Here is a 12,117-nt window from a genome sequence, read left to right as displayed (position 1 = left end):
TAAATAAATAAACATAATCAAAAGAACAATGTGCACAATGACTGTAAAAATGTAAATGAAGAAATTATTAAAAGGAAGCCAGACTGAGTAATGTAAAGCCATCCATTCCCAAGTAGCAGACTACAAGGACAGAATATCACACAGATTGTTAGCTATAATAACTGTATTAATTATTTTTTCTTAACTATTTGCTTTTTTGGTATAAGAGAGGGTTCAATTCTAGGCTTGTATGTATTATACTGTAGGAATAAGCTTGGAGCAAAAAGAGACCCTTTGGGGAACATTGCAAGCAAGTTTGAAGGACAGGAGTGTGACATTTGGGAGGAGCAAAGGAGCTTGTGGGAAGTAGAATGGAGAAGAAGGTCTTGGCTTGCTGGTCTCTGTGAGAGAGGGGAAATAGAGACCTGAGCTCAGGACCCAACTCTGGGATACCTCAGGATTTCCTTATCTTCCCCGTATATTGGAGGATCAGACATCATTCCTGAATTTACCTGAACATTTAGCAAAGGGGCAGAGTGAGCATCATTTGCCATGTGAGGGGTGTTCAACCCCGAAACCTCCCGGGGTCACTCCGAAGACCTGTCCCAATCGGTGCCTTCCCAAGAAAGACACTAGCAACTTGCTTTTAGATTAGACAAGCAGTTACTTTAGGGAAAAGGAGGAAGATCACAGAAGCTACAGCTGTTTGACTCAGCTGAGCAGAGAAGACACAAACTGATTGTGTGTGTCTCTCAGGGACGCCTAATCCCTCCATCCTAACCTTCCCTGTTCCTGTTTATGAGAAAATGCAGTCAGAAAAGGATTTTCTTTTGGAGGATTAAGAAGAGAAATAAGATCAGAAAGAGGGAACTGGAGAAAGACTGTCTAGAAAGCTTTGGTCATGTCAAATCCAAAGCTGAAAGTCATTCAGTCTTTCCCAACAAGGACTGTGTCCAGAAGAGGCTTCTAGAGACCCAGGCATTATGCAAAGCCCTGGTGAAAAATCTGTACCTCACCCATAGAAGCCCCTTACCTGGATATTGGTCCCTGTCCATCCCTGTTTGTAAAGTCATTCACATTGTGAATCCATTAGTGAGGGGGAGGGAGAACTAAATAGGATTTTACTAGCCACTGTTCATCTCTATCCCACAACCTAGGTCTCTCCATCCATCATCATTACTCCCAGTACTCCCTTTTAGTCCCCCCTTCGACTTTTTCAACCTAACAATACTTAAAAATGAGTTTGGTATTAAAACAAAAGATAAAAAAATAATAGCATGTAACTTTCTAAGAGGTAGTTGTGTTTCTTTTCATAGGCAACACTTTTTTCCTTTTCTTTAATGGATGAATTATGAAAAAACATTTATTAAAGATGGAATATGTTAGTAATTTTGGATATAAATACAAAAAAGCAAGAGTCCTTGTTTTCAGGGAACTTTTTGTAATATGGGAAGTCAACATATAGGGAAGTGGAAGCCAGGGAAGGGTGTTTTCAAGCTTGAGAAGTCACAGGGATCATAATAGTATCGATTTTGAATTGGAAAAGATCTCAGAGTTTATCTAGTCCAGTTCTGTCATTTTACAGAGGAGGAAACTTAGATTGAGAGAAGCTAAGTGGTATCCAAAGTCATACAGATAGTAAATTGGTTGGTCACACACACATTGGTATAGTCAATTAGAACAAATTTCCTCATTAACTATATTCTAAAAAAACAATTTTTCTTATTTTGCATTCCAAGTCTTTCACCTCTCAAATAGGAGATGGGTAATGTATTTTTCATTAGTTCTCTGGAATCTTAATTGGTTATCATGCTGATAAGAGTTTATGACAATAAGAGTCCATCTTATTTATAATGCCATAACGTGTTTATCCATTCCCTAACTTATGGGCAACCCCTCTAATTTCCATTCTTTGCCACCTCAAAAAGAGTTTTCAATATTTTTGTACATCCTTAGAATTTGTTTTGTTTAGGAATAACCCCCCTTTTGGGGCAACTATGTGGCATAGTTGTGATAAAGTGCCAGGCTTGGAGTCAGGAAGACTCATCTTCCTGAGTTCAAATCTGGTCTCAGACACTTAATAGCTGTGTGACCCTGAGCAAGTCACTTATCTCTGTTTGCCTCAATTTCCTTATCTGCAAAATGAATTAGAAAAGGAAATGGCAAACAACTCCAGGATCTCTGCCAAGAAAATCCCAAATAGGATAACAAAAAGTTGTATATGACTGAATGTGTTGAACAATGAATCCCTCCTTTTATTTGCCCTACCCTTTCTATTTCATTATTGAGTGAAATGTATTTCTGTATCCAACTTTGTGTATGTGTGTTTTCTTCCTTCTTTTGATTTTCCTTCTTTCTGTAGCACTTCAGAAGGGTATGGCCTGGGCCTGTTACAACTTTCTTGGGGGTTTTGCCTTATACCGGATTAGAGAACTGCAAAATTTCTGTCTTCCCAAAGTGGTCTGATCTAGGGCAAAATCTGATTGCTGCACCTCTGGTCCTAATTCTTCAAGTTACTGACTCATTTGGGTCTATGTAAAAGTAGATTAGTGGGGCAGCTAGGTGACCTAGTTGATTGAGAGCCATGCCCAGAGACAGGAGGTCTTGGGTTCAAATTGACCTCAGACATTGCCTAGTCGTATGACCCTGGACAAATCAAATAATCCTAATTGCCTAGTCCTTCCCACTCTTCTGCCTCAGAACCCCTACTTATTATTAATTATAAGATGGAAGGTACAGTTTATTAAAGAATAAAAAAAGGAATAAATTGCTGTAGGACTCCATTTCTATCAGGCTGAGATGGCCTGGATTAAGGGCTCATGGTGACTTTTTTTCTGGGTTTCCCCATCAGGATTCAGCCTGGTGCATTTTCTGTATCATTAGAAGGAATTTATAAAGAGATGCTCACTGAATTCTCTCTTTTACTCTGCCATCTTGGCTGGGACTTCTACATCACACTTTTCAATGGGTTTGCTCTTTTATGGAAGAGGTTGAGAATGGCAGCAGGAAAATGTTCCTAAGATAACAATGCCTAAAATAACATATTAAGTAGGAGAGCTATGATTTGAACCTACTTTTCCTGATGTGAAATCCAATGTTCTACAAAATACTTCAAATTCAGGGGTGGGGGGCAGAGGTAGGGGTGTGTGTGTGTGTGTGTGTGTGTGTGTGTGTGTGTGTGTGTAAACTTGCCTGCCTTACCCATAGCAGCTATAAGAGGAGGACAAAGCTAACAATTGAATTAGACTAACATTAATAAGAGCCTCCTGTATATAGAAGACTCTGCTAAACCCTGGGTGAGATCATGAGTCTAGATAAGACATGTTTCCTTCACTCTTGGGAGAATACAGCATAGGGGGCAGAGGTGAATCAGAAACAAATAATTAAATTCCAAAAAAACCACATAATGAACCACATACTATATTAGATCTACAGGACAAGGAAAGATTGTTATCAGCTGTGGACTGAGGATGGAAGGAGGAAGGCTTCTTGGTTGGGTTAGGAATTCAATAGTCAAAATAGAGGAAAGGTGATGATTCTCTTACCATGGGGGTAGCCAGCCAAAGCAGTTTTTATAAAGAGGTTGTCTTGCTTCTCCTCCACCTACTTTTGCCCCTATTTCTCTTATTTTCCAATGTCTTCACTGTCTCCTTGTTTTCTTCCCCATAGGCAGGAAGCGGAACCCTGGGTTGAAGATTCCAAAGGAAGCATTTGAACAACCTCAGACCAGCTCAGCGTAAGTCTTTAGAACCCGTTCCTTACAGGTCACAAGTACCTAGAGATAAATGGATAATTTGTGCATTTATGGGTGATCTGCTGACACTAGATTGCTCTTAGAAAGGTTTATTCTACTACAGAGTGTATTGGGTGCTCAACTGGTTACTTCACTATTTCAAATCCATGTGATTCAATCAGTGAAGAACTTCTTTTGCCAGTATGGATTGAGTGATGTTATTAGTATATAGTGTTTTTTTTTATTTGAAAATTTTTATTTAATTAATTGATTTAGAATATTTTTCCATGGTTACATGATTCCTGTTCTTTACTTGCCCTCCTCCCACCCCCTCCCATAGCCAAAGAGCAATTCCACTGGGCTTTACATGTATCATTGATCAAGACCTATTTCCATATTATTATATTTGCACTAAGGTGATTCTTTAGAGTCTACATCGCCAATCATATCCCCAACAAGCCATGTGATCAAGCAAATGTTTTTCTTCAGTGTTTCTACTTCCATGGTTCTTTTTTTTTAATGAAAATTTTTATTTAATTAATTTAGAATATTTTTCCATGGTTACATGATTCATATTCTTTCCCTCCACTCCCCCACCCCCATAGCTGACATGCAATTCTACTGGGTTTTACTTGTGTCATTGATCAAGACCTATTTCCATATTATGATATTTGTACTAGGGTGATCGTTTAGAGTTTTTCTTCTGTATTTCTATTCCCACAGTTCTTTCTCTAAATGTAGATAGCGTTTTTTTATTTGTATATAGTGTTAAAGGGCTACTATACACACAAAAAATGTTATCACTTCAGGGAAAAACTGGTAATGATTCTATCTAGAATTGGCCAGACTATTACTTGGAAAAAAGATTTTAAGAGTCTTATCACCACAAAAATCAAGCCATTCCCTAATTGATAAATGGGTAAGGAACATGAATAGGCAATTTTCAGATAAAGAAATCAAAACTATCAATAAACACATAAAAATGTTCTAAATCTCTTATAATCAGAGAGATGCAAATCAAAACAACTCTGAGGTATCACCTCACACCTAGCAGATTGGCTAACATTACAGCAAAGGAAAATAATGAATGCTGGAGGGGATGTGACAAAGTCAGGACATTAATGCATTGCTGGTGGAGTTATGAATTAATCCAACCATTCTGGAGGGCAATTTGGAACTATGTCCAAAGAGCACTAAAAGACTGTCTGCCCTTTGATCCAGTCATAGCACTGCTGGGTTTGCACCCCAAAGAGATAATAAGGAAAACTTGTACAAGAATATTCATAGCTTTGTTCTATAAAAATTTGGAAAACGAGGGGATGCCCTCCAATTGGGGAATGACTGGACAAATTGTGGTATATGTTGGTGATGGAATACTATTATGCTAAAAGGAATAATGAACTGGAGGAATTCCATGTGAACTAGAATGACCTCCAGGAATTGATGCAGAGTGAAAGGAGAGAACATTGTACACAGAGACTGATACACTGTGGTACAATCAAATGTAATGGACTTCTCCATTAGTGGCAATGCAGTGATCCTGAACAACTTGGAGGGATCTATGAGAAAAAACACTATCCACATTCAGAGGAAAAACTATGGGAGTAGAAACACAGAAGAAAAACAACTGCTTGAATACATGGGTTGAAGGGATATAGTTGGGGATGTAGACTCTAAATGATCACCCTGGTGCAAATATCAACAACATGGAAATAGGTTTTGACCAAGGACACATGTAATATGCAATGAAATTGCACATCAGCTATAGGAAGAGTGGGTGCAGGGGAGGGAGGGAAATAATATGATTCTTATAACCAAGAAATAATGTTATAAATTGACTATTTAAATTTTAAAAAATGTAAGCCATACATCAAAATCTTCTAAAGAATTCCCATAATTTTCAAATTATATCTGTTACAAACCTGTGTGTCTCTGAATCCAAACATACACCCATATTTTTTAGTTAATTATGAGGATACTGAAAATCAGTTTATTTTCTTTATAAATAGAGAAATGTTAACCTATAGATGTGAGTTTTGAGGTTGAAAGATAGTTATAGTTATCTTAGATAAGTACTTTTTAGTTAGTGGAAAAGGACTTGAAGGGATGATGGAGGTTTCATGTTATCTGTAATGGAGAAAATTAAAGAAACTAGCAGGTGTTTTTTAGCTTGGGTAAATTTCTTGGATGGTAGTGTTACAATTAAAATTCTCTTGAGAGACTGATTTTTGGATGAGAATATGTTTATTGATCATATCAGATTTATTGATTAGGCCAACATCATAACCGATAAAGTGATATAGGTCTCCATGGCTCTTTCAGGACCAAGGAAAACTTGAGCTGGATCAGATAGCTTAATAAATAGATTTTATTAGTTCATTATTCAGCACTTCCCTTGAACATCTCAAGATATCTTTAATTGGTGATAGCTAATTAAGAGATGGTCCATCAGCCTACATCATGGGGAACACATACTCAGAAAAAAAAAAAACTTGCCCCCTTCATTTGTTAACCAAATTCTGTTAAAGAAAAAAAGAAAATACACTGGATGATATCTCTGATCTAGATCCCATACTCAGAAATACATAATAATTCTTCCTGAAATATAGGAATTGGTTCAGTTATATGAAAAATAAATTCTCACAGTAGGTATTGAATAAATAGGATGCTGAGTTTGGAGAAAGTTGGAGACCTTATCAAGTAATTTAACATCACCAAGAGTCACTTTTCTCATTTGTAAATTAATGATGTTGGATTCAAATGATCTACACTTCCAAATCCAAAATCTTAAATGCCTTTTGATTAGATTTGAGGCAGCAAGCTCCACAACTAGACAAAGTACTGTTCTGGAAATCAGAAAACTAACAATCCTTTTCTTATTTTAAAATTATTTATTTGTGTTACATTAAAATTCTCAGATGACTCTGTCCCTTTTATCCCTTCCCCACACTAAAGAATACAGCATTTGACTATATATATATATATAGAGAGAGAGAGAGAGAGAGAGAGAGAGATAGAGAGAGAGAGAGAGAGAGAGAGATTTATAGATATATATAACATATATATATATATAAAACTTTTTCTTACTTATTTCTATTTATCAGTTCTGTCTCTGGAGGTGGACATATGCAAATTATGCTGTATGTGATGTTCTTTTGGTTCTGCTCATTTCTTTCTTTTTTCATACTTAATTTCAGGTAGTTATTTCCAACATTCTAATCCAACATTTGCCATATGTCATTTGTATGACCTTGGGAAAACAAGTCAGCTCCAAGGCCTTAGTTTCCTCATCTTGAAAATATGGAAATTAGACTAAATGAAACCCAAGTTTCTTGGCCTAAATCTTTTTTTTATAACCATCCTTGGAGGGAACATTGGTGCTCTTGGTAGGAAGATTGGAAGTTATCTATCTATTTTGATTATTAATTACCATAGGCATACAACTTATTCTCAGAAAATATTAACACAGATGTTTTATGTATCATGAGAAATCTGGAAGCCAGAATTTCGAATAATCACAGAATTTCAGATTTGGAATGGATGACTTCATTGGCTCTGTACTCCAAGAAGAACTCTTAGAAGAAGAGTTTGCACTATGCAACATATCTAGCAAGTGGTTAGCTAGCTTTTACTTGAAGATTTCCAGTTATCTGCTTTCTAGAGGTACCTATTTCACTTTGGCACAGCTGTATTGGTTAGGAATTTTTTTCCTAGCATAAAGATTCCATATGCCTATTTGCCATTTCCACCCATCACTTTTTGTTCTTCTTTTTTGGATCAAATAAAATAAGGTTATTTCATTTTCCACAGTGATGCTTTTTAATATTTGAAAACAATTATTGTGTACCTCCTGAATCTTTTCTTCTTTAGACTAAACAACCTCATTCCTTCAACTTTCCTTTTATGGAATGGACTTAAAACTCTTCATTGTTGTTTGTCCTCTTTTGCTTTGATGACACAATGTTTCTCCTTTTTAGGAATTATGTATGTTGTGAAGACTTTTAACATTTTATGTTCTTTTTTTCATAGACCTCCTCGGGATTTAGATTCCAAGGCTTGCATCTCAATTGGAGATAAGGTGAGAGGAAGTCATATAGTCCAGGTAATTCCTGGACTTAGGTGGAAAAATGTGGATGTGTGGGAAAACATGTATACTTTCCAAATGAGAATTTCAATTCCACAAACATTTATTAAGCACCGTGCTAGATGCTGAGGATACAAAGATTGAAACAAAACAATACACACCCTCAAGAAATTTAGCTTCTGTTGGGAGATGCAGCATCTACATAAGCAAGAACAAAGTCTTTACCAAGTAAGGAAGAGCTCCCATAACTGAAGGACTTGGAGCAGGGAGGATGAAGAGAGAACTCAAAGAGAAGGTGGCACCTGAGCCATACTTTGAAGGGAGATAGGATCTACAAGGCAGAGGTGAAAAGAGGGTGTGTTTTAGATATGGGTTACCCCTTATATAAAGGCATAGAATTAGGAGAATGTTGGAGTATGGAGAATAGCTAGTAGGTCTAGCTTTTGATTGAAATTGAAAGTTTTTCATTGAAAACTATAACACACTGGAGGGACAACTAGATGATGCAATGGATAGAGAGTAGCAGGCCTGAAGTCAGGAAGATTCATCTTTCTAAATTTAAATCTGGCCTTAGGCATTTACTAGCAATGTGACCCTGGCCAAGTCACTTAACCCTGCTTTCCTCAGTTTCCTCATCTGTAAAAAATGTGGAGAAGGAAATGGCAAACCACCCCAATATCTTTGTAAAAAAAATTCAAATGAGGTCAAGAAGAGTTGGATATGATTAAAACAACTGAACAATAACAATAGCAGACCAGATCCTGAGAGGCTTGTGTGGGAAGAGAAGCAGTATATAAAGAAATGTTTATACTATGTACGGTGAGTCAGAACACAGCAATTATAGTGCTGTCAGAAAATTGTAGTTGTGTGTTAGGGGGAGGGGATGAGAAACCCCTCATCCCCTTCCTTTTTCTAGAATTAACTAAGTAAAATTAGATAATCTGAATATTCTGTGGAGTATGGTGGTCCCTGTGATAGGTCCTGAAATGATCTGTAACCAAATTCTCATTTGGTGCTTCTTGCTTGAGGCTATCTCAGCTGCTTTTTCATTCTCCTAGAAAACATTCTGTTCAGGAGTCTTTTCTTCCATTCTTGAAGAAATTGGACAGAAGGGAATCTTCTTTTCTCCAGTCCATTTTTCATTACAGTTTGCTTTTCTTCTCTTCTAGAATTTTGAAGTGAAGGCTGATGACTTGGAGCCTATAGCAGAACTGGGACGAGGTGCATATGGGGTGGTGGAGAAGATGCGACACATGCCTAGTGGGCAGATCATGGCAGTGAAGGTAGCATGAGATTACCTAGATGATTTATGTATACTTACTTTTCCATTTAACTAAAAATCTATTCGTTTTACAGGAATAATTGTGCCTTGAGAATGTTTAAAACAAAGAATCTTTGACTTCTCAAGAGGACTGGCATATGTTTAGAAAATGTGTCTTCAATCATCTTTGAACTGGGTTTCAGCAATTATTGGACTTGAAAAAACAAAACAACAATCACTTGGCAGGGTAGAATGTAATATGAAAGGTATTATGGTGTAATGGATAGAGGATACACTACTGCTCTTGGAGTTATGAAGCTGAGTGATCCTGGGCAAGTCATTTGTCCAAGTCTTAGTTTCCTCATTTGTAAAATGAGAATAATAATGGTATCTACTTCACAGATTGTTGTGAGAATCAAATTCTCATTTGTAAAAAATTCTCATTTGAAATGTACACAAAGCAATTTATAAATCTTAGTTATGTCATTATTATAAAATTTAGTACTAAAAGTGATGAAGAAAAGGTGGGCATGGTGTGGAAGGAGACCATAATTTGTAGAAATTTTATGCAGACAATTATCTTTTAAAATGTAAAATTCAAATGTAAAAAATTCTTCTTAAAATGTAGGGTTTTTTTTTAAACCCTTACCTTCCATCTTAGAATCATTACTGTGTATTGGTTCCAAGGTAGTAGTGGTAGTCTCTCGGTAACCGAGGATGACGATTGTCTTTGTGCGTTTTCATCTATGATAGATGAGTGTGCACAAAGACACTTGTGCGTGAAGGAGATTTAAGTGAAAGAGTCAATGCACAGAGACAGTCCCACTCTCTCGGCGTTGGAAGCCTGGGTCCAGTGGCACGAAAAGTCATTACACCTGGAGACTTCCTCAGCTGCATTGGATGGCTGTGTTGTCTTTTGTGCTCCAACATGCCCTAAGCACTCCACAGTGCCTTGCTGCGTCGCCCTCTCAGCCGTTGAAGCTTCTTATTGGTTTCTTCCGTCTGTTCCGCCGAAGCAGTCTTCACATGCTGGGTGAGCAAGGCCCTGGTTCACCAGGGGTCGAGGACCGGATGGCGACCCCCATATAGTCAAAGGATAATCACACAAACAAATATACATATATATTAAAAAATCTCATTTGATCCTCACAACAATCCTGCCAACTAAGTGTTGTTACTTGAGGCTGAATTACTTGTCCAGTCATGCAATTAGTGTCTGTGGAACCAGGGCTCTATTCACTGTGCAACCTACCTGCCACTTTATGAAAAAAGAAATGGGAGGATGGGAAGATGGCAGAGTAGGTCATTATGTTAGGGTCTGAGTGGAAGACCACCCCAAGGAGCATACAGAGACAATGCAATTCAGGCAAGGGGAAGTTTATTACTAGCAATGCTAGGGGGAGCCCAATCAAGGGGTTCCAAAGAGGCAGAGGCAGAGTGGAGTTTATATTGGTTAAAGCAGTCATAGTTGAGTTACTTGATGGGGGACACCTGGAACATTCTGTTAATGATATTGGCTAGTGTAGCATAACAGGTGGGTGATGTTGGACAGACATGAAAGGTGGGCATATCAGGTGGGCTCTTGGACAAACATGAAGGGTAGGTGATTACATGACTACTGGCATACTTCAGGGGGCCTGTAGTTCCTTTCCAAGGTAAAAGAGTGGTAAAGGCTAGGCAATGGGAGTTAAGTGACTTGCCCAGGGTCACCCAGCTAGGAAGTGTCTGGGGCTAGATTTGAACCCAAGACTTCCTGTGTCTAGGCCTGGCTCTCAATCCACTGAGCCACCCAACTGCCCCCTAAAAATGTAGTTTTTAGAATCACTGATATGTTCATTGATAATGATAATGAAGATAAAGTGAGATTGTGTATGTTTATTTTTCCATTTAACTTAAGATCAGGAAATCAGGAAAATTTGAGAACAGTGCATCTAGTATATAATATTATAGAGATATCATAAAAAATTGTCTATAGTCAGACAATCCATTTGTCTTCACCCAAGTTATGAAAAGTGACAGAATTCTTTATTATAACAAGGGCTTCAGCCTACAGACTATGACTGTTTTGACTAAATATTCAAAAGAATATGAGGTCCAAAGTCTCTGAAAAACATGGATGCTTATGCTTATTTTTGTCATTTCTTTAATATTAGACTGATTCCTTACCTAACTTTTGAATCTTTTTACACATTTTTTACACATTTTACACATTTTCTTGTATCTAATATATGAAAGATCTGTTTTTTTTTCATTAGCACCTCAGAAATCAGAGGTTTTTGATGTCTATAAAAATTCGAGTGCTGACTGAATCCCTCCCTATATTCATTACATAGATAAATTTTTTCCATGTAAGGGATAAATTGTAGAAAAAATATATAGCCTCCTAGAACCCTAATTTGATTTAAACTCTATTTCCCCTTTTATAATTGTCTTTACAATTACTTTACAATTACAATGACAATTGCTTACTTAGAAAGCATTAACCCTTTTAAAAATTCTTAAAGTTTTTGAGGCACAACACAAATGTTTTCCCAGTTTTTGGAACAATTAAAAAAAAAACCTTTAGATGGAAATACAAACTACTACTTACTAGTCAGTTCTACAAAAGATATTACCAGCCAGTTTTTCCATAATGAGTTACTCCAGTGAGACAAATGAATGACAGAGTATATGACTCAATTCTATGTCATCATAAGTAACTTAGAATGAGGAGCTCCTTGCAAGCCTGTGTTTAGAAAGCTCATCCATCTGTTATTTTAGAATGGAAAAAACTCAAGTTGCATGCCTCAATTGTCACCAAGAAGAATAATTTTGAGTTTTCCCTATATGTTTTCATTAAGCGAATCCGAGCAACTGTGAATAGCCAGGAACAGAAGAGGCTACTGATGGACCTGGATATCTCCATGAGGACAGTGGATTGCCCTTTCACAGTCACCTTTTATGGTGCACTCTTTCGGGAGGTGAGTAATCTACCTGTTGGAGTTTTGATGTCAGGGATTAAAGGAGTAGATAGCCAGAAATTTGTCTACATAGAGAGAACACTCATAACCATTATCATTT

At 37.2% G+C, this 12,117-nt stretch overlaps 1 protein-coding gene across 1 annotated transcript in view; it reads left to right on the top strand.

Moving 5' to 3' along the window:
* MAP2K6 (mitogen-activated protein kinase kinase 6) overlaps positions 1–12,117 on the top strand; it is a 192,660-nt gene that overhangs the window by 139,410 nt on the left and 41,133 nt on the right. The window contains exons 2-5 of the mRNA XM_056817223.1: positions 3,649–3,715; positions 7,742–7,790; positions 8,966–9,079; positions 11,898–12,017. Coding sequence (XP_056673201.1) covers positions 3,649–3,715; positions 7,742–7,790; positions 8,966–9,079; positions 11,898–12,017 — 350 coding nt within the window. The remainder of the gene's footprint in view (positions 1–3,648; positions 3,716–7,741; positions 7,791–8,965; positions 9,080–11,897; positions 12,018–12,117) is intronic.

The sequence above is a fragment of the Monodelphis domestica genome, chromosome 2 (assembly GCF_027887165.1).
Source record: "Monodelphis domestica isolate mMonDom1 chromosome 2, mMonDom1.pri, whole genome shotgun sequence".
Taxonomy (NCBI): domain Eukaryota; kingdom Metazoa; phylum Chordata; class Mammalia; order Didelphimorphia; family Didelphidae; genus Monodelphis; species Monodelphis domestica.
This window is presented reverse-complemented; position numbering and strand designations above follow the sequence as displayed.